At 42.2% G+C, this 23,364-nt stretch overlaps 1 protein-coding gene across 10 annotated transcripts in view; it reads right to left on the bottom strand.

The window, feature by feature from the left end:
- HDAC9 (histone deacetylase 9) overlaps positions 1-23,364 on the bottom strand; it is a 659,964-nt gene that overhangs the window by 413,434 nt on the left and 223,166 nt on the right. For 3 of the 10 annotated variants that reach the window (XM_051853240.3, XM_089315306.1, XM_089315307.1), the window contains exons 1-2: positions 12,369-12,499; positions 12,201-12,275 (exon numbers count right to left, since the gene is read on the bottom strand). The exons of 1 other annotated variant lie outside the window; for it this stretch is intronic. In XM_051853240.3, coding sequence (XP_051709200.2) covers positions 12,201-12,275; positions 12,369-12,405 — 112 coding nt within the window. In that variant the 5' untranslated portion in view covers positions 12,406-12,499. Of the gene's footprint in view, positions 1-12,200; positions 12,276-12,368; positions 12,555-23,364 lie in introns of those variants that run through there. 6 more of the 10 variants (XM_070059608.2, XM_089315314.1, XM_051853224.3 and 3 more) reach the window with 6 other exon arrangements.

Below are 23,364 nucleotides of genomic sequence, written 5' to 3'. Positions count from 1 at the left end.
GTGCCTGGGACATTCCATCATAGCACCATGTGAAACACAAGGACACTGAAGCTTGGGGACTCAAATCAAAACTCCTAATTGCTAATGATGGCACAGCCCAGATGAGCCAAGTTTTATGGGACTCTGTACGAGGCAGGGTTTAGGCTCAGCTCTTGTAACAAAGGCACCAAGTAACACAGCGGGTTTAACCAATGAAGGCATGTCTTTCTTTCTTGTACAACTTGCAGGTTGAAAGGGCCTTCAGCAACCAAGGTTCCTTTTACTCTGCTGCCCTAGCATTTCCCAGAGAGCACAGGTGTCAATGCACAGTTGGATGAGGATCAAAACCATGCAGGGTTCTAGCTAGCAAGATGGGAGAGGAATACGGAGAGTACCTGGCATCTTAAAGCATAGACACGGAAGTGACACTCATTGCTCACTTTTTTTTTTTTTTTTTTTTTTTACAATATATTCATTTTGCTTGAAAGGCAGTGAGAAAGTCAGGAGAAGGGTTGGGGGTGCGGCGGGGGGAAGAAACATCTTTCATCTGCTGGTTCACTCCCCAAATAGCCACAACATCCAGGACTGAGCCAGGCAGAAGCCAGGAGTCTGGAACTTAATCCGGGTCTCCCACATGAGTGGCAGGTGCCCAAGTCCTTGGGTCATGGTCCACTGCCTTCACAGGCACATTAGCAGGGAGATGGACGGGAAGCAGAGCAGTGAGGACTCCAGCTAGTGCTCCAACACGGGATGCCAGGGTTACACCTCGGCTCAACCTGCTTGTGCCACAATGCTGGCCTCACACTGCTCACAATTGCTCACAGGATCATCATCACTGAGCCACCCCTCCCTCAAACAGGGACTGGAAATAACGGCACCCTAGCTAAGTGAGCCCTGAGTTCAGCTTCAGCTACATTTTCATGTTACAGTGGGGATAAATTCACCACATACTTAACAATCACAATTAGAGGTGTCCTGCCTTTCCTATGAAAAACTATCAATCTCGTAATGGCTTCTTTATGCTAGTTCATCCAGTGAAATAATATGCTTTTGGGAAAAGCCATGAAAAGACCAATGAACAAAACCACACTTAATATCATGTACGTGGGAAATTAGAACCTAAAAAAATGTTACTTACCTGTAGTCTTAAATATTGTTAGCTACTAAGTCAACCAGATAAGAGAACCCCAAGAAAAGAAGAGCATCGAACTAAGATACACACACACTACCACACTCCAAGTGCCTCAATTTATCCAAACAAATTATGACTAATCACTCACTCTTCCTTCAAGCACTGCATGAGAGAATGGACCTGCCTGTGCTTCCTAGAAAGGTGGTTCCTTGCATTATGTAACTATTTCATTTTTCTTTTGCTTCCACCTTATCTAACAGCCATCATAGATGAAAACACTAAGACTTGTGAAGGTAAGATGAACTTGTCTTCTAGCAGGTCAGCTGAAAAAGCACTATATAAATTTTTCATTTTGCTTCACTGCAAAGTAGGCATTAGAGATGAGGAAAGTCAGAGTCAAAGGGAAAGTCAGTTTGCAAATGGCACTCAGCTTGTTTCATGCAAACCCCAAACCTTTCTAGTTCCAAGGCCACTGCCCATCCCATGAAGGCCCAATCTCCAGATCCAACCACATCCTCCTACACATTCATGATCTGGATTTTTTTTTCTCATTTTCTGGCTGAAGTGATGCACTAAAAATACATATGCCAAGAGAGTTTCCAATGGAACGACAATTACAGAACCATACATACAGGCATGCCTCACAAGTGCCAATTAAGTACATGGGATCGGCAACACAGAACCAACAACGCAAGCAACCAAGCAGACAGGGGAGTATGACTGATCTCCTGTACATTTTCTGCTTAACTGCTCGACAACCAACATTCTTCAATCCAAACACTTATGTGCCTGCTGAATGAAATCACCAACAACTAGAGAGGCTTCTGTTCTTAACACCTGAATATTTTAGACTTTAGACAACTGGACATATGACTTTAAAAACCATAGAGTCCCTTAACATTCGAATGAATTGCCTTGTCAAATGCATAGGCACAAAAACGACCAAGTCCAAAGACATACACAAGATCCACTTCCTGAAATATTGAATTCGGTGGTGCTTGAGAAGGACCAGGAAAACACAGGTGTGTTAATACTGTCATCTGAGGCCCTCTAACAAGACAGATCTATGTCAGCCACATGCTTCATTTACTCTCAGTATTAAGCATGAGTGTCAGAAGCAGACAAGGGAGGACTGAGGCCAGCAGTCCTCACTTAAGGACACAATTCACTGGGACCTTTCGGTCTCTCTAGAATGAACTACAAAAGAGATAATACAATAATTTGTTGCGGGGCCGGTGCTGTGGCATAGAGGGTAAAGCGGCCGTCTGCAGCGCCGGCATCCCATATTGGTGCTAGTACGAGTCCCGGCTGCTTCACTTCTGATCCAGCTCTCTGCTATGGCCTGGGAAAGCAGTAGAAGATGGCCCAAGTCATTGGGCCCCTGCACCCCCTTGGGAGACTGGGGGAGGCTCCTGGCTCCTGGTTTCCGATTGGCCCAGCTCCAGCCATTGTAGCCAGTTGGGGAGTGAACCAGCAGTTGGAAGAACTCTCTCTTTCTCTGCCTCTCCTTCTCTCTCTGTAACTCTTTCAAATAAATAAATAAATCTTTAAAAAAATTTGTCATGTAAACATGTTTATTGCCATATATGCATATATATATATATATATAGGTTCACACATCAAATGCAGTAGGAATCAAAGTTTTGATCTCTATTTAAACACTTAGACACTAACAGGAAAGAAAGTACTAAGCCATCTACTATCCCAGCAGGATTCTAAATGAATCCTAAATAAGTCTCTATTATGAAACAGAGGATTAAATCACTTTATGCAAGAAAAAATAATCTATATGGTGTCTACATTGCTTTTTGCTATAATTATTTTCAATGAAAGGTTAGAAAAAAGACAACTTCATGTTCTATTATAAAATACCTATAACTACCATATGTGAATTAATTCGCTCCATCTGAGAATACAGATATTCTATCTTCAGATCATTTAGACAAGATACTACAACCTTAAAATAGAACTCTATGCTTATACTGAGAAGCAGGAAAGTTCCAAATGAATGAGTTAATTTGAGAATATTCTTTTAAGCAATTTCACATGAAATGACTTTGATAGGTTATCAAAATGTACATAAATAACCACTTTATTTAAGAAACTTCATTGCAGTAAAGAAGTATTTCACCTAGGATGTTTGCATTTCTTAACATTAGATGTCTTTTAAAATTAATTTCTTTCTTTAAAGATTTCTTTATTTATTTGAAAGGCAGAGTTACAGAGAGGCAGAGGCAGAGAGAGTGTTGTCACTCCCCCAGATGGCTGCAATGGCCAGGGCTGGGCAAGGCTGAAACCAGGAGCCAAGAGTTTTTACCAGGTCTCCTATGTAGATGCAGAGACCCAAGCACTTGGACCATCTTCTGTTAGAAGGAGGGAGACCTGGATTTTTTGGAGGTGACATCTACGTTCCTGGGTTACTTCATGTCTCTGGGAACTTCCAGTGTTTCATCGATAAAAGTGGAGACAGTATAAGAAGTCTCACTTGTCAAGAGTCTCTTGGGAAGTCTTCAAAATCTGCCAGCTCTATGACTAAAACATGCAGCTGACTGTTATCAAGGCAGGGGAAGCACGTTCGCTGAGGGGAATGGACTGGGACCCTGCCCTCCAGGCAGCTGGGGTCTTCCTCCACGCAGTCCCAAATGAACAGCCTGGAGATTTTCTATACAACCTGAGTAACCACACTTTCAATCAAGCCAGCATTTGCCTCTGCCTCCCATGAGGCATCCATCCATTTTCCCAATGGTGTCAAGCCAGGCCTTTGATTTAGTTGACAACTTTTCTTTCTTGAACTGCTCAAAGTGAAGCAGAACTTTTTTGTCTGACTGTGAAGCACCTCATTTCAAAGAATAGATGTGCCATGGCAACCAGACCAAGAACACACTCTGTACGCAGGGAGTTAGAGTGCTGGAAAAGGACCCTGGCCAGTAGAGCCTGGTGTCATTAAACATAGAACTAAATTTGAAGCAGAAGCGGTAGCAAAACATATATATGCATCCTGAAATGCGATGGGCTGCATTACACCGCTTCATGAGATTCTCCGTCTCTCTAGCACATTTGCCAAAGGCACTTCCAGACGGACAGGATATCTTACGTTGAATTTATCACAACTTTTTGAGTAGGTCAAATTTTGAAGCAAAAAAAAAAAAAAAAAGAACTTCAAATTTTATGCAGTGTGACAGAACAAAAAAAAAAAAAAACAACTTAGGAGCTGTACAGCCAAGGTGCTAATCACTTTTTAAAATAATTTTTTTAAATCGTACTCTTGCATAAACATTAAATGCACTACTTTACAATGCAGAGTCATATACCTGAGGGTGTTCTTTCACTGCCATCTTAATTCAGTTTTCAATAACAAACTGAATTTTAATTATATAAATATCTTTATTCATTTGGTACCCCTAGGAAAGTTGAAAAACAAAGAGTTTGAAATCTAACTCTTGTCATTTTAAACCAAATGAATTCAATCCTAATTATAAATAAAAACACTTCTTCAGGGAAGGCGAGAAGGGGCAAAGGGAGTGGGAGGGAAAATGGGAAGGAGAAATGGAGAGAGAGGAAGGCAGCAACATTAGATTCTCAGAACTGTACCTAAGAACTATACTGAACCCATTAAAAACTAAAATATTTAAATTTTATAATAAAAAATACTTTTTCCCCTACTCCCTTTCATTCATGATGTCCACCAAAAAAAAAAAAAACCACAAAATTCTGATGACAAGTGGAAGAATCACTATGTTCCTAAAGTTGTATCTATGAAATGCATGAAGTTTGTATACCTTAAGTAAAAGTTTTCTGGGGAAAATATTTTCCGTTTTCTTACTGTAAATCTCTAATAATGGGTTTAGTGTTTATTTTTATAACTCTTCATATGGAATAAGTAAAACCACTGGCAACTGTAGCGCATGACTAGTGCGTCCAAAATGATTACGTAAACGTTGAGACATCAACAAGCCTGGGACAAGCTAAATAAAAGACAGTTAATTGCTTTGCAAGTCAAAACTTCTTTTGAAAACCATCTCAAATAAGAAAGATGCAAATACTCAGGTTTTAGCATTTCTAGGACTATGGTTATAAAGGTTAGATGAACACGGAGCAGAAAAGGGCGCATGACAATACTGAGTTCTCCCTATTCGGATTACACCTCACCTGCCCTGGTACCCAGAGTCCAGCAATGGAGGCCAGTGTAGACACCACCTGGGAGAGAACACATTAACCCAACAACAGCGAATGGTAAAGTGCTGCTAATCCTGCACACTGGGTGCATCAGGTGGAGCACCAAGCAGGACTGGGAGAAAACAGAAGCAGAAGGGTAACACTTTAAATCGGCATAGAGACTGGAGCAAGCTGGCTTTAACATGTGGGATGTCAGGAGGGTGACAGGAGAGAAAACCCTGGACGATCCTCCACACTCCCTGGACCACCTTCTGGTTTGTGGATGAGGACATTTGGGACCACAGGGATGGATGACAAGCAGAGACGTGGCCCTAGAAAGGATGCTGGCTCGTGTCCCACCTGCAAAGGCAGTGAGGCCGCTCCAGGTTTTTTGGAGAATTGAGCTCTTTTGTATCAGGACTCAAACCTTGTTCCAAGTCCCATCAATAATGCCAGGCAGAGAAAGCATAGAAACAGAAATAAATGAGTAGGGGATTTTAAAATAAAAATAAGCAAACAGCTCATGTGTGTTTTTAATCCCAACATGTCCTATGGACATTCTCTAAACTTGACACCCTTTGTGTTATGTCCCTGGTCCCTGTCTTTCTTCCTCTGATATGACTTCAACAAGTACCCCACACTGGAGCCTCTCAAACAAATATCCCATCTTCCACCACCTCGTCCATGACTACAAGCCTCTCTTGAATTGTCCAGACAGGGCAAATTCTTGGGTGTCCTAAGTCAACCCCAAGTCCAGATCATGAACTTGCTACTCTGAATTTCCGGAAGGAAAGTGCAGCACAAAAGTCCCCCTCACTCTGTGCCTCTCGTCCCCTGCCTCCTCCTGTGGTTCTCCTAACAAAGCCTCCATTCCGCCACTGCATTTAGAACCCCGTCGTCCTCTTGATCTGAGGCACCTTCTTTTTTAAAAATAATAATGATTTATTTATTTTGAGAGAAAAAAAGAGATCTCCCATCTGGTGCTTCACTCCCCCAATGTCCACAACAGCAGGGGCTGAGTCAGGCGCCAGGAACTCAAGCAAGGTCTCCCACATGGGTGGCAGGGACCCAACTACTTGAGCTGTCCCACCTGCTGCCTCCAGGGTCTGCGTTGGCAGGGAGCTAGAATCAGAAGTAGAGCTGGGACTTAAACCCAGGCACTCTGGCACAGGGGCAGGTGTCCCAAGCAGGGTCTTAACTGCCAAACCAAGCACCCACCCACATGGTCCTTCTTTATCCAGGGGTGCTGACAGTCAGGGGGGATGTCTACTCCTCTTTCATCGTGCCCCTGCCCCCATCCTGGGTGCCAGAGCTAACCGCCATGGGTCAGCATTTCTCAAACAGTCACTGAACTTGCTTTAATTTTTCTACTCCTCTCCTGGACAATCCATTCCACAGAGACATTTTAAAATATTAATATATACTATATAATATATTAATATAATATATTATTAATAATATCATTAATTATATAATTATATTGTGTGATATATAATTAATACATTGATTATATAATTGATATATTAATATAATATATTAAATATATTAAGCATTTTACAATAAGTGAAAATATTTTTTATTTTTAAAAGAATACATATACTCTCACAGATTGTTAATACTATAAATCAAATACATCTATAAATGGTATTTTAATACTGAAACTTCCCCAGGGAGACAACAAGTACAGTGACACCACAGCCTCTCATCTGGTATCATGCATTCAGCCATACTGGTTAAATGATGATCAGCTTACACTGAATAAATCATGAGTTTGTCAAAAAGAAAAACTTTCTTAATAAAAACAACAGAGGAGCTAACGCTACATAAAAGGGCTCAGTTCCGATGTAAGAAGTCTGACATCCATAGGGTGGAGCACTGGCCTCTGTTTCTAACCATACACTGTAGATGATTCTGTAGAGAATTAATTCTGCAGTAATGTTTCATATGAATGCACACTGTTTTATTTATTCACTTCTCTCTACATGGCAGTCTAAAGGTGAACACCACATTCATAGATCAGTTACTATACAAACCTACTGGTAGATCAGAAAAAAGATTGTAACTGATCAGCCACACTCTGCCAGGAATATTCTAATGAGGATGGACCACGGCCCAAGTCTGATGCTAGGAAGGAAGAAGGTCTGTATCATACATAGTCTGCTGGGTTTCTCTACCCTGGCACTAGTGACATTTTGCCCACCTGTCCCACAGGTGTTAGTGAAAAAACCAATATCACAGCCAGACATTGCCAAACCTGTCCTGGAAGACAGAACTGTTGAGGGCTGCTGTCTCCTCAGGGGACAAACCAGCCAAGGACTGGGCCACATGAACAGCACCCCCTACAGGTTCCCTCAAGAACACCACCCAACAGCCTTGACAGAATACATGTAGGAAGAAAGTGCTGAGTTTAAACATTTTACACTTCCGCGGAAACAAATTTAGACTGCATAAGTAGTTTACTATCATCTCCTTAACTACTCCACAGCCATAGGAAAATACAAATAAAGATACAATAATTATATATAATATATAATAATTTATAAATATATTGCCACTTGAGGAAACGTAAGTTTCATAATCTTCATGTCTTCATTCAATTAGTCAATAGTAAAACTGATCAGTCAAAATGCCATATAATTTTATTTACTTTTCCTATTTAGTTTATATCAATAAGTTCTACTGTCACCAATCCCATGATAATTTTTGATCATTTTTTAGCCTTACCATTTGCCGTGGGTAACCACTCCTTTTGAATATGCTATCATCTTTTTTTTTTTTTTAAGATTTATTTGGCTTATTTGAAAGGCAGAGTGACAAAAAGAGAGAGAGAGACCCATCCACAGCTTGGCACCACAAATGTCACAATGGCTGGGGCTGGTCCAGCCTGAACCCAGGAGCTTCATCCAGGTCTCTCAGTGGGGTCAGGAGCTCAAGCACTTGTGTCATCTTCCACTGCCTTCCCAGGCACTTTAGCAGGAAACTGGATTGGAAATGGAGCAGCCAGGATTCGACTGGCACTCCAGCATGAGATGCCAGCATCACAAGAGGTGGCTTAACCCACTGTGCCACAATGACAGCTCCTTCTTTCTTTACACCATCCTTAAAAATGACAACACTCTGGTTTTTGTTCTCCTCTGGCCACTATGTCTTCTTAATTGTTCCAGGTTTCTCAGTCTGCCCACTGGCCTTACCCATACTGCCAATACTTGGGCCGGGCCACTATCATTTCTGAGCAAGTAGTTTTCCCACTTGTTGCCATGAGTCTACTCTTGTGCTCTGCCAATCTACTAACCACTCTGCAGCTAATTTACAAACATTATTCAGGTCATACAACTTGCTGCATAGGCCTTTAGATCGTTTTCTATTGCACTTGAACAACACAGCTCCCTTCCATGATCTACTAGCCCAGCAAGCTCTGGATTCTGCCAACACCTCTGAGTGTCGCTCCTGCCATTCACATGTTTCAACTTCTTGCATCAAAGAGGCCATTATATATTTTTTAACTTGCTAAAGATTAGTTGTAACAATATTTCCAGACAAGAGTGACATAAAAGCATTGATATGTGTTAAAAAAAATAGGATAGAAGAGGATCTGGAAACAGGAGGATACTGGTACTCAGTACTCCAGTGTCTGACCAAGCCCTTCTGAGAATACATCAATATACAAAGAATGGACATTCACAAGCCAGAGGGCACTTCTGAACCTGTCTGTAACCACAGACAGTAGCAAGTCATGGATAATAATATTCTTTTTTTTTTTTTTTTTTTGACAGGCAGAATGGTCAGTGAGAGAGAGAGACAGAGAGAAAGGTTTTCCTTTGCCATTGGTTCACCCTCCAATGGCCGCCGCGGCCAGTGCACTGCGGCCGGCGCACCGCGCTGATCCGATGGCAGGAGCCAGGTACTTATCCTGGTCTCCCATGGGGTGCAGGGCCCAAGTATTTGGGCCATCCTCCACTGCACTCCCTGGCCACAGCAGAGAGCTGGCCTGGAAGAGGGGCAACCGGGACAGAATCCGGCACCCCGACCAGGACTAGAACCCGGTGTGCCAGCACCGCAAGGCGGAGGATTAGCCTAGTGAGCCGCGGCGCCGGCCAATATTCTTTTGAGATAAAAATGTTGGCAGGAGTGGGGAGGAGGGGCAGATGATGGAATCATTCTGGAAAACTGTTAGCAATCGTCAATACTAAAATGCCTCTTTGCTTTCTCGACGGTCTAAGGACCCAAGGATGCTTTTTAGCCACGACCCTGCCCGCTGCACCTCGTCTCTTACAAGAGTTCTAACTCCCTTTATCCCTCTCCTTCTCTGCAAACAGAAAAACATGTTTTCAAGTCCCTTCCAATCAATATTTTTACAGGTAAAGCTTGGCCGATCCTATCAAGATGACAAAAATATGTAGCCAATGTGGGGAAACATAAAGTAAAAATGAAAGATTGCAGGTTGCGTGTGTATCAGATTGTCTGATAAAACACAAGTCAATCATTTCAGAACTGCTTGCATTTTTAGCTTCGAATTCCAGTAACTGTCCCCTTCAATAAAAGGAAAAATTTTAAAGCACCATTACTCTACTGAATGGCAAGAAAAATCTGCAAAGTTGTGAGATTAACCTTTCTCTTCATTCACAGGTTTGGTTCTATCTTTGTAGTAGCAGCAGAATCTAAAAGAAAAGGCACGGAAAGCCAATTGCAGGTTTTTAAAACGTCTGACTGTGCATGTCCCAGTTCTCTTCAGTATCTTCCAGAAGATTCAGCCCATTTTTATTTCTGCAGCACATCAGTGTTTATCATTTGTTTTACAACAGCACTGCATGTTCTCGAAAATTGACGCAGATAAATTTCACTCATCCTCTACAGAAACTCAAGAGAGACAAATGGCCTTAAAGAACAAAACCCACCACCAAGACATGGTTGATTTACTAATAGAGCATTGCTTCTTTTACCCGCTCAGCTCAATATTTACTTCATTACAGTGGTAATTCCCCCAAACCATCCTCAGAAGCCTCTGGATTTGTCAAGATTTATGACAAATTTCCAGCTTATAATTAGGCATTATGAAAATTCACTGTGGGAAAACTATTGTTAGACAAAAGCTTCTCCATTTAGTGTGCTTTAAAGGAACAGTCAAGACTTTCTCCATTTAGGAAGGCCAAGAGCAAAACCATGAATGCGCTTCGATTGCACAAACAGGTTTGCGTAAAACCTATTTCTCACATACTACTAATGCTCTAAGTAGGGGCTAATGCAACCAGACTTGGAACAAGAACCTGGCTGTCTCATCAGCAAGCTCGCTCAACCTCTTCATACCTCAGTTTCCTTATCTATAAAATGAAGATATTATCAAGTGCCACATAAGGATACTGGGAGATTAAATAAGGAAACCACTCAGTGCAGTGCCAGGCACACAGGAAATGCCCAACCACTGGAATTCAGGACTATTTGAGTAATGACACAGAGAAACAATGAAGTCAGGGAGACCCTCACTTCCCCATTTGTTGCCAACCTCAGGATTTCACCAAGAAAAAAGAGTATCCAGGCAGCCTGAAGATCTGGAAGAGAGCACAGGCACACCTGGAGACCTCCTGGCGGGTAGAGCGAGGCAAGAGCTCAGAGCCTATACCCAACCACAACCTCCTGGCACGGATGAGGGGCGCCCAAGGTGCAGCTCTTTCCTCACACATTCTATGCCTTGCTCTGGGAGTATCGACAAAGCTCTACTCCCTCACCCCTAGAGAGAGGCCAAGGCAAGGTCTGAGGCAGTCTGTTTCCAGAGAATTATTCCAAAGTGGTGAGAGCAAGACCAAGGAGGGCCTGAGGGCCTGGGATCCGGCCAGAGCGCTCCACAGAGATTCTTCCCGGCCTCGTAGCATCAAGTCACCAGGAGACAGCAGCGTGGGGCAGAAGACAATCAAGTGCACTCAAACACAGCACTCGAAAATCTCAACCACAGCACCACCTAAGCTCTCAGAATTGGCACAATCCTCACACACTTGCTCCCTGTCCGCCACCCCCGGGAGACCTGTACCATGGCTGTCTTCACGTTCAGATGAGAAAGCTGAGATATACAATGGCTGTGAAACATCCCCCAAGGAGACTCTATTGCAAATCCAACCACAATACGGCACCAAATAGTCTAGTTTTAGAATCTGCAATCTTAACCGCTATCCCCTGTTTCTGTTCCCACTGGTACACCAACTACTGGAAACATAGCCTTGCTTTCTACGGCTCATAATTCAATTTTCTGCAATAATATTTCTCTAAAACTTAAATTACTGAGCTGCTATGAACCTTTAGGCAATATTAGGCCTCTTTCAATTAAGGATACAATGGGCACATTTCAAAATGTTGCAACTCAACTAGGCTGAAGTGGAGCGCACCACAGAGGTGTGGACAAAAAGCATGGAGGGCCCTGAGTTGACCAACTCCGTGTGGCTGGTGGATAGGGAATCCATATACTCCTCGCTCTGCTTTTGTTTGTGCTTGAAATTTTCCGTACCGAAGCTAAACATAAGGAAATGTCCAACTACAAAGAAGACAGCTGAAGACCTCCAGCTGCTTCCGAACGCACAGGCAAATTCAGGTTCAGCAGACAACACCTCTGTGGACAATTGCAGTCTGAGTGTTTAGATCAGAGAGTTCAGGAATGTGTTTAGCAAAAACTTTTCCTCATCCTAAAACCTCCCATCACTCCCACCCCCAGGATCTGCATCTTCTCTAACTGGAACAAGAAAACCATTCCCAGAGCTGCAGTTTCTGTTCACTCTAATTTTCTGTTGTTGCTGCTCCAGCTGTTGCTGTTGGGAGGCCTTTTGCTCCCCTCCTTCTAACAGGTCTACTGATTCACAGCTTATGACTGCTCAAGACCATCTGCAGAGTCAAACTGAAAAACATCCACCCCGATATCCTTTTCTTAGAAGATTAAAAGAAAGAAACTTACCCGTTGTGTTGTGCATTCCCTCTTGGCCAAAATATGCTGTGGTTTCGAAAACTAGCCCAGTCCTTCTGAACTTTTCTGTATCCGTTATAATATTAAAGAGCCACAAGGAAGGGAAGTGGTTAGTCAACTTGCTAATTTTATCAGTCCCTCCCACTGGTTAAATAGTACCTGATGCTACAGACGCAAAATCAGTTTTCCAGCTCATTTCCCTGCTACTGCACGACGTTCATAACGGCAGCATAACTTGGCGGCATCTAGTTTGTAGCATGAGACGCTGAAGGAATGAAGATTTTATGACTATTAATAAGCAGACTAATAGACTACAGAAACCAGAGATTCAACAAGACGAGGGGGAGGAGGAAAGGGAGTATCTCTCAGCTCCACCAAGCTCAGTGGGTTGGGTGGGAAGGGGAGTGATTTTAATGCAATCAGCGGACGAGTGGGAAGTGGCTGGTGCTTCATTTGTGGATAAATTATTCTGCCCTGGAATGGAGCCAGGTTCCCGGATATAAACACTTCCACAACTTGGAGCCCTGGCTCGGCCGATGCTGTTTCTCTGGAACTGGGTAACTGAAACCCAAGACAAAGCAGCAAGTGTACGTGCCACTGGATGAGGGAAAATTCAACATCCTCCGAAGAAGCTATGAGCTGTTTCCAAGGTGTAAAGATTGGCAATGAAAGAAAAGAAAACACAGTTTGCACCCCCATAGAAACACAAAGTGAAATATATTGTTTGAGTACTCGTTATAGCATTAAATCTCAATGTACAGCACATTAAGGATAGAGATCCTACATCCTTACTTAATGCATACTAAACTGATCCTCTGTAAAAAAAAAAAAAAAAGAAAAAAAAAAAAAGAAATTATCAATTCCCAACTTGACTCTCACTGGGATTAAACATGACAATAGGTCTGCTCTGATTTCATCATCATTTAAAAAAATCATCTATTATTTTTCACTTTATGTTTCTGTGTGGGAGCAAACTGTTGAAATCCATACTTAATGTATACTAAGCTGATCTTCTGTATATTAAGATAATCGAAAATGAATCTTGATGTGAATGGAAGGGGAGAGGGAGTGGGAAGGGGGAGGGTTGTGGGTGGGAGGGACGGTATGGGGGGGAAGCCATTGTAATCCATGAGTCGTACTTTGGAAAATTATATGCATTAAATAAAAGTTTAAAAAAAAATGATTAATCAAAAAAAAAAAAAAGAAAGAAAGAAAAGAAAACACAGACAGATTTCAGTGAAATAAATGCTCGATGCTTCAACTGAACTCCATCGATCAAACTCTAAATGTGACACAACATGTAAAACTCTGTCACTCCAGAATCCCAGGTCATGCAATTTTCTAAGCTATGCCAAACAGTGGCATTTGAATTAAGTCTGCACCACTCACTCTGAGGTGTGTTTCCCACCATGCCTAAGGATTGTGGGGATAGAAGCAAGAAGGTCTGGAAACCAAAACACTTTGAAAAGGCTCACGAAGCCTCGCTGGTGACTAGCTGACAAACAGAAACCCTGACAGCAACCACTGACGCACACAAGGCAATGGCTTCACAAAAGTCTGATTTGGTAAACTGAGGCCGCCGAATGCAACAAGCAGTTCTGTCACTTGTCTGTGGTTAGCATCCCCACCCCCCAATTCGATACTAAGATAAGAGAGGAAAACACCTGGAGGCTCATTGTCTCTCTATCTCTCTCTCTCTCTCTTTTTTTTTTTTTTTTTTTTTTTTTGACAGAGTGGACAGTGAGAGAGAGAGATGGAGAGAAAGGTCTTCCTTTTCCATTGGTTCACCCCCTCAGTGGCCGCTACGGCCGGCCAGCACGCTGCAGCTGGCGCACCGCGCTGATCCAAAGGCAGGAGCCAGGTGCTTCTCCTGGTCTCCCATGCAGGTGCAGGGCGCAGGCACTTGGGCCATCCTCCACTGCACTCCCAGGCCACAGCAGAGAGCTGGATTGGAAGAGGAGCAACCGGGACAGAATCCAGCGCCCCGACTGGGACTAGAACCTGGGGTGCCGGCGCTGCAGGTGGAGGATTAGCCTATTGAGCTGAGGCGCCAGCCGGCTCATTGTCATTTATCTTCCCTGTCCAGAAGCCTGCTTTCTGCTTAGATCTAGAAAATGTACTCTGCTGAAGTGAAATGCAAGAACTGCCTTGCTGAGTTATCACCAACAGTTCCTCCCAAAGAGCAAGAAGGGCATGGTTCTGACCCCCCAGCCTTTATATGAATCTGAGTTTAAGATGAGAACAAATAAACCAACACTTCTCAACCACGGCCCTGTGACTTCAGCTCCTCTTGCCTCTGTAGCTTTTGTATCTCCAGGGAAGGAAGAGGGAAAGACAGAGTTCTAAAGGAGCAAGAAGAGAAGGACAAGGGGGAAAAGGAAATGCCCTCAGTGTGCCTTCTCTCAAACTCTTCACAGGCTCTCAGCCTCCAGGGTCAGAGGCACCTGCTCCGCACGGGGTCAGAGCCACCTGCCCCACCTGGGGTCAGAGGCACCTGCTCCGCCCAGGGTCAGAGGCACCTGCTCCGCCCAGGGTCAGAGGTACCTTCTCCGCCCGGGGTCAGAGCCACCTGCTCCACCCGGGGTCAGAGGCACCTGCCCCACCTGGGGTCAGAGCCACCTGCCCCACCTGGGGTCAGAGGCACCTGCTCCACCCGGGGTCAGAGGTACCTTCTCTGCCCGGGGTCAGAGCCACCTGCTCCACCCGGGGTCAGAGCCACCTGCTCTGCCTGGGGTCAGAGGCACCTGCTCCGTGCCTCCTCTTCTGGAAGCTTTCCTCTGTATTCACACACTCCTGCCCCTTCCTGCAATGCTGGAGCACATTTTGTCATCCTCGCCATCTACCCATAAATTAATCCCTCTCTCTGGAAGATGGTGGGCCTCTTTTAAGACGTACACATTCTCTGATGCTCACATAGAGGCATTAAGCTTTTCAAGCAAAAAGCCCCACTTAAACCCATTTATTTATTCATCTTTAATGGGAGAAACCCTGCAAAGGCTTGTCACAGTGAGGCTGAGTGCACGATCTTCTTGAGAAGCAGAGAAACAGAAAGACGCAGAGATCTTCTATACACTGGTTCACTCCCCAAATGCCAACAACAGCCAGGGCTGGACCAGCTGAAGTTAGGAACTCTATCCAGGTCTCCCATGTGGGTTCAGGGACTCAAGTACTTGAGCTACCTTCCAAAGTCTGCATTAGTAAGAAGCTAGAATCACTGTGAGAATGGAGCCAGAACTTGAACCCAAGCATTCAGACATGTGATGTTGGCACCTTAACTATGATGCAAAATGCCTGCCCTGCCTCCCCCCACTTTTGAAATAAGTGTTTCATGTAATACCTTTTTCATCAGCCTAAAATGAAACTTACAGATGACACCACCAACTCTATACAGTAAACTTCTGTAAATCAAGGAAGTGGTTCCAGGCAGGAGCATAGATCAGTCTGCTGATGCTCGCCCTATCACGTGTGAGTAAACCTGAATAGAAGGGGAGGGGCAGAGACCAGCCGCATGCCAACAGTGGAAAGATCAAAAGACTAAAGGCCAGGCTGCAGCCAGGAACCAGGAACTCCATCTGGGTCTCTCACATGGGTGGCAAGGATCCAAGTCCATGGGCTATCATCTGCTGCTTTTCTAGATACATTAGCAGGAGGCTAGAACAGAAGTGGAACAGCCAGGACTTGAACTGACACTCAGACATGGGATAGATCAGGGCTCCAATTGGCAGTGTAACCTGCTGCACCACAACACCAACCCCTGAAATCAATTGTTGTCTTCAAAGGACTGTCAAACATTCTTCAGACTATGTAAAATTTGTCTCGAGGTTGAAAATCTTCTGCCCCTGCTATTAACTGCTTGATCAAAATGCTTTGTACCAACACTAACTGGTCAAGAAAAATACTTTGAAAAACATTAACAAAATATGTAATAACAGGGCTGGCGCCATGGCTCACTAGGTTAATCCTCCACCTGCGGCATCCCATATGGGCACCGGTTCTAGTCCCGGTTGCTCCTCTTCCAGTCCAGCTCTCTGCTGTGGCCCGGGAAGGCAGTGGAGAATGGCCCAAGTGCTTGGGCCCTTCACCCCCATGGGAGACCAGGAAAAAACACCTGGCTCCTGGCTTCAGATCGGCGCAGCGCCAGCTGTAGCAGCCATTTGGGGAGTGAACCAACGAAAAGAAGACCTTTCTCTCTCTCTCTCATTGTCTGCAAATCTACCTGTCAAATAAATTTAAAAAAAAAAGTAATAACAAAGATATGGTATTCAATATGACCAATAACTTTGATCTTAAAAAAAAAAACTGCTTATAAATTACATAAAATTAGCTCTCAAGGACCTGCCAATGTGTTTTCAGGGATTTTTCATTCAAATATCATTCTTTTCACTTTCCTTTTTATTTATTTATTTATTTATTTATTTGACAGGCAGAGTGGACAGTGAGAGACAGAGAGAAAGGTCTTCCTTTTGCCGTTGGTTCACCCTCCAATGGCCGCTGCGGCCGGTGCACCGCGCTGATCCGAGGCAGGAGCCAGGTGCTTCTCCTGGTCTCCCATGGGGTGCAGGGCCCAAGCACCTGGGCCATCCTCCACTGCACTCCCTGGCCACAGCAGAGAGCTGGCCTGGAAGAGGGGCAACCGGGACAGAATCCGGCGCCCCGACCCGGACTAGACCCCGGTGTGCCGGCGGCCCCAAGGCGGAGAATTAGCCTATTGAGCCACGGCGCCGGCTTTATTTTTTGACATAGTCTAAGTTTTCTAAAATTATTTCACAATGTTGTACTACAACAAATAAGCAATGGCAAGCTTATGTTAGTTTATAAACTTCAGGGAAGTTAGCTACGGAGCACTCTTTGGTTATCTTCACGTTTGGGCGACAGTTAAAATGGACAAGAAAACTATATTCCTTCCAGACTATCAATTCTGCTCCATCTCAACCATTGGCTGAAGACCAGATGTAAAAGTCACAAATCACAAGAGGTATGTGTGCCCACATAACAGGATTTCTTGCCTTGGATTCCGGAGGAAGGTCAGTATTTTATCTCCTTCATTAGACAGCCAGAGCCCACACAAAGTCTCAGAGCAAGGTACAGTAAACACTCAAATAATTGTGCATCAATGAAAAAAGACCTAGGGTTTTAAAAGTAGTATAAATAATAATAAATTTCCCTATGAGCTAAAGAATAATAATAATAAAGTTAGCCTTTCAAATTAAGGTGCTTTAGTAATTTAATTACCTTTTTCCTATTTACAAAATTAATATTAGAAGCTGAGTCATGTTTGAATTCCATAAAATTATTTTATTAACTTCCTGTAAGGCTTGAAAATACTTTATAAAATCTCTCTTCTTATAATCCAGCCTTAACCTTCATTCTAATGAAGACTCAAATCGTATTTTCTTCTTATAAAAGAGCCTTTTTCCCCAAATAGAAATATTCAATTAGAAATGTTTCAAAGCCAGCTGCTGTGGGTACCAAACATATATATCCTGAAAAACAAGCTTTCATCTTTAAAAAATTGCACAAGTAGCAGTAAGACTACTTTCAATACATCTAACCCACCAAAAACTCTGTAATTACTACTGATTCAGAACAACATATCCCTAGAACGTATGGAAAGGAACTTTTAGAACCCTAGTAATGGGTGTGCAAGTGAAGATCCAGTATTTTCAGACAGTATTTTTTCTTGTCTTCTAGGAAATAGGTGCTTAGTTGAGAGGAAATTCACCCTTCTTCCTGCTTTAAGTTATGGGCTAACTGGAGCCTGAGTCCTTAAATACATTTTCACGTTGACTCACTTCAGTTCTGTACAGACTCATCAGCCAGTGAACCAAACCCTTCCTTCCTGCAGTTGCAACTTTCAACTGGGATTACAAAGGCAGATGTTGGCCCCTTGGAAAGCTGCTCTTTCAGCTCAGCTGGGGAGTGCAGGGTAAACCCAATGACCAATTTCCCAGCATAAAAGAATATATGAAAATTTCATAAGCCTCAACATCATGTAGCACACATCTTTCAGAGGAAAGCATCCCAAATTCAGTCTTTTCAGGGATTTGACCAAACTTACTGCTGGGGTTACTTTTAGCCAAGTTTTTTCTTATTGACAGATATTCAAATAAATTTTAAAACTTGTCATTGTAACAGAACATACCCAATTACTGAAAAGAAAGAGCTCTTCTGTGCGTGTGCCTATGTGTTCCTCAGTAAACATAACCTTCAACTTCACTGTAGTCAAATTAATGCAAATTATGATATATTAACATTTTTACCCATCAACTGATGCTAACAGAAAAGGATGTCAAGTATTTGATGTGAAAAGCACTGCTGTAGGACTGCAAATTGGTACACCCTTCCTGGGTAAAAACTGTCAGAGAAAATCAACAATCGCCTGAAAAGTTCACACTCCTTGAGACTGAGTCTGTTTCTAGGAATCATTTAGAAAGGAAAAAAAAAAAAATCAAAGACGTGCATGGTGATTTATGTAAATGAATGTCCATTACTCTGTTACTCAAAATACCACTGAACAACTGTGAGTAGCTTGCACGCCCAGAGAAATGATGATATAGGAAGGGCTATCACACACATCTCTATAAATCACAATACTGCAAATATTTAGTAATATTTACCACAGCTCATAAGAACAAGGTTAAGTAAAAGGAAAAAACCAAAATATCCTATGTATTCTGATCCAACACTTGGAACACAAACACACATGCCATTCTCATCCTCACACTCAGAGAATTTTCCCACACATTCCATAGAAAGTGGACCAAAAGAAACACCCACATTTTAAGTACATGTTCTGAGCTCGTTCTTCAGCTTTCACAATTCATTTTTTTTTTCCACTTTGGCTTTAAGGATTTTTATTCTTCTCTTTCATAACATGAAGCCTGCCTGGGAAGCCAGAAGGTTTAAGCTGAAATCAACCTCACGTTAATAAGGAAGCAACTGCTAGCTGGTCATCATCTTAGTCACTCCATCAAAAATCTGATTAATTCCAAAACAGAAAACTAAAACTGACATCCAATTTACTGCAGAATGAGTAAGAAAGTTTCTTGCCTGGGACAGCAGTAGACAATGAGTTTTGGATTTAAATCAAATGAAGGAAAAAGAAAAAATAAGAAATTTACCTTTATGTAATCCCATAACACCAGAAACTTGACAAACTTTAACTCAGTTTATGATTGCAAGGTTAAGGTTTCTTACATCTATTTTCAGAACTAGGAGATTAAGTTACCTAAAGATTAATTATCCAAAGTCTCATATTTGGCAAACGGAGGACTAAAAAAAGTTGTGGTGTAGTGGGTAAAGCTGCCTCCTGAAGTGCCAGCATACTATACGGGTGCAGATTCGAGACCCAGCTGCTCCACTTCCAATCCAGCTCTCTGCTATGGCCTGGGAAAACAGTGGAAGATGGCTCAGGTCCTTGGGTCCCTGCACCCACACAGAAGATCCTGAAGAAGCTCCTGGCTCCTGGCTTCGAATAGGCTCAGCTCCGGCCATTGCAGCCAATTGAGGAGTGAATCAGCATACAGAAGGTCTCTCTCTCTCTCTCTCTCTCTCTCTCTCTCTCCCCTTGTTTCTCTCTCTCTCTGCCTCTCCTCTTTCTGCGTAATTCTTTCAAACAAATAAATAAATATTAAAAAAAAAAAAGTTGCACTTCATGCTGACGACAAAACCAGTGTTTACCATTACACAAAGACATTGCTTTAGGAATCCAGATAATTAACCTCTGGTTGCCTTCAAATTAGGGAAAACTTAAACAACAAAATCCTCAAGGATCAGGAAATAAAGAAGATTAATAATTATGGTATAACATGCCATAATTTTTCTGTAGTTATAGTGGTGGAAGATGAGAAGAATACAATTGAGTATACAACAGAGACCATGTTTTCTGAAAGAAGAATTTGACTGTAAGATCTGAACATGCCAAATTAAAGCAGTCTCGAGTTTCATGTTGTTATCACATGGTCAGCGTTTCACTTAAAAAAAAAAAAAAACAACAACAACAACAAAAAACCTGTATGTGTGTAGAGAGAGAGAGAGAAACAAACAGACAGACGTGAGGGAAAAATTGTGATACAGATATAGTACAGAATACTATTCAGCCGTAAAAAAGAATGAAATACTGTCTTTTGCAACAAAATGGATGCAACTTGAAACCATTATAAGTAGTAAAGTAAGCCAGTCTCAAAAAGACAAATATCATATGTTTTCCCTGATCTGTGATAACTAATAGAGCACCAAAAATATAATATATAGCCATGAAATTAACATTTTGAGAGTCAATGATTGTTTACAGCCCCTGTTTCTATTGTTGAGGAACAGTGTTTTTTTTTCTTCTATTTGTTGAACTTTTTATAGGGTTAATCTTACGAGTATAAAGTAAACTGAAAATAGATCTTTGTAAAACTCAAGAGAGAAAATAAGAGATGAAGGAAGAGGCAGGGTGGGAACATGCAAGGGAGCGAAGATAGGGTGGGGAGTATCACCATGTTCCTAAAACTGTGTACATTAAATTTGCTTATCTTAAAAAAATTTTTAAAAATGACATATAATTAATGGCAACAAAATATATTCATAATATATTGAGTATAAAATGATGGTTTTAAATATAATAAACTGGCCTCATCTTTGTAAAAAAAAAGTATGCAAACATACATATGTACAGATACATAAATAAGTGGCTGGAGAGATATTAGCCAGCTGTAATCTTTGTGTTGTAATTACTCTTTCCTCTGATTTTCTGATATTTTTGCAAATAACGTGTACTGCATATGCTCAGTAAAAGATAATTATATATGATGAAAAAAAGTTTTTAAAAAAATGGAATTAACAGATCAGTTTATTCTGGCACAAAAAGCTTTAAAAGCCATGTACACATCTTCAGAAAGTTCAGGAAAAAAACGTGTATTATAAAGAAGCTGCTTCAAAATATTTTTCAAGGAACTTTTTAATTGTTTTTGATGTATTTATTTATTTAAAAGGTAGAGCTACAGAGAAAAGGAGAGAGAGACAGATCCTCCGGTTGCTGGTTCATTTCCTAAATGGTTGCCAACAGCTGGGGCTCAACCAGGCTGAAACCAGGAGCCAGGAACTCCATCCAGGTCTCCCACGTGGGTGGCAGGGACCCAAGCCCTCGGACCATCTTCTGCTGCTTTCTCAGGAGCATTAGCAGGGAGTTGGATAGGAAGTAGCCTGGATTTGGACAGATGTAAATATGAGATGCCTGCACTGCAGACAATAGTTTAACCCGCTATGCCACCAACACCGGCCCCTCAAAGAACTTATTAAGCATATTAATTTGTCTGAGAGGCAAAGGGAGAAAGACACAAACAGACAAAGAACTCCCATCCACTGGTCTACTTTCCAAATGCCCACAACTGCTTGGACTGGCCAGGGCCCAAGCCAGGAGAAGGAATTCAATCCCAGTATCCTACATGGACAGCAGGGACCCAATTACATGAGCCATTACTGCCACCGAAGGTCTGCATTGGCAGGAAGCTGAAGTGCAGAGTTGGAGCCAGGAATCAAAACAACCCAGGTCCTCTGAAGCGGGACAAGAGAGCCTAAAATCGGCCTCCTAACCACTAGGCCAAACACCAGCCCGCCACGACATTTTTTTAAGTGTCTTTATGTGTCTGCCTGTGTGTAAACTGGCATCGTGCACATCATTTGTGATAACAATATTAAAAATTATTCTTAATGACTTCATCTTTAAGGGTTATTTATTTATCTGAAAGGCAGAATTACAGAGCAAGAGAGAAGGAGATCTATCCATTGGTTTTCTCCCTAAGTGGCTGCAATGGCTAGGGCTAGGCCAGATGGAACCCAGGCGCCTGGAACATCCTGGTCTCCCATGTAGGTGGCAGCAGGGGCCAGGCACTCTATTGGAAAGCCATTGTTGCAGGAGGCAGTTAAACCCACTACAACAACAGCCCCATTATTATTAACTTCGAAGGGAAAGTTTTAATGATTATACAAATAATATTATGATCATAAAATAAAACAATACCAAAAAAAAAAAAAGGACAAAAAACCTACCTAATAACCCCATACTACAAAATAAAAGTCTCCTGTTAACAGTTTGGAAGTCTTTCATACTTCTTCCTACTCACATTTTTAAAAATCACAGGGACACTTCAGAAAACACAGGTATAGATACCGTCCAAGTTGTACAATGCAACTACGTGAGGCAGGGTTTGAATACACAAGGGTCCAAGTCCCACACTGACGCCCTTTCTGCAGCCTCACAATGCTGGGAGCAAAGAGTGGAATAAAAGACTTTATCTGTGAGTGCCAGGGAGTGTCGGCACCATTTTGGGACTTCCCTGAGAAATATTAATGCTGTGCTCTCACTATCTATGTCGTCCTAGGAACACTATAAAGATTATGGTCTTGATTTCCTCACTGATCAAGTGAGGCTTATAATTCCTATTCCAGAGAGCTGCTTTGAACATTAGATAAGGTTGCTGATATAAACAGCCCTTGTGTGGTGCCCTGCACACTGTAAATAAACACTGATATGTATAGATTCTATAATGAGTGATAATACCTAAACGGTTCTCTCCTCTTCACACTAGGGGAGTTAGACATATGATAACTGTGTGTGTATCTTCTACAGTGCTGTACACTCATTTTGCCCCATTTCTCGAAGCTTTATTATGTAGTTTTAGCAATCCTTTTAAGATCCATAATCCTATTGAATTGGGAATAAAACGTGTACTTTGTTCCAGGAAAACCATTGTTCTCCAGAAGTCCCTCAGTTTTTAATTACTCCTTCTTCCCTCTGCAAGCTCGCTGTTATTCTGATTTTTAATCTTGAAAGCCCGTCAAGGTATATTATTTATGCTATATTCAATAAGGAAAAGGAGAAGAAAAGAGATTTTCTTTAGGACATTAACTCTAACCTTGAAATGTTATTTTCTGAACATTTGTTCTGCTCACTGAACAAATTTTAGTCTTCAAGTCAGATGTCTAAATACAGTGCCTGAGCTCTGCTTAAAGGCTAAAAATACAGACTTCTGTGCAAGGTAACGGTTACAGTGGAAGGTGTTCAGAATGCGGCTCAATAGGAACTGAGGTAACTGAGCTTTCACCATATACATTTCAGCCAGAATTTCTTATCCGTGCTGAAGCTTAGAGTCAAATTCAATAGACTGCT

This window comes from Oryctolagus cuniculus, chromosome 16 (assembly GCF_051225735.1).
Source record: "Oryctolagus cuniculus isolate XC-2025 breed Fujian yellow rabbit chromosome 16, ASM5122573v1, whole genome shotgun sequence".
Classification (NCBI taxonomy): Eukaryota; Metazoa; Chordata; class Mammalia; order Lagomorpha; family Leporidae; genus Oryctolagus; species Oryctolagus cuniculus.
The sequence above is the reverse complement of the archived record's forward strand: the minus strand, read 5'-3'. Positions and strand labels throughout refer to the sequence as shown.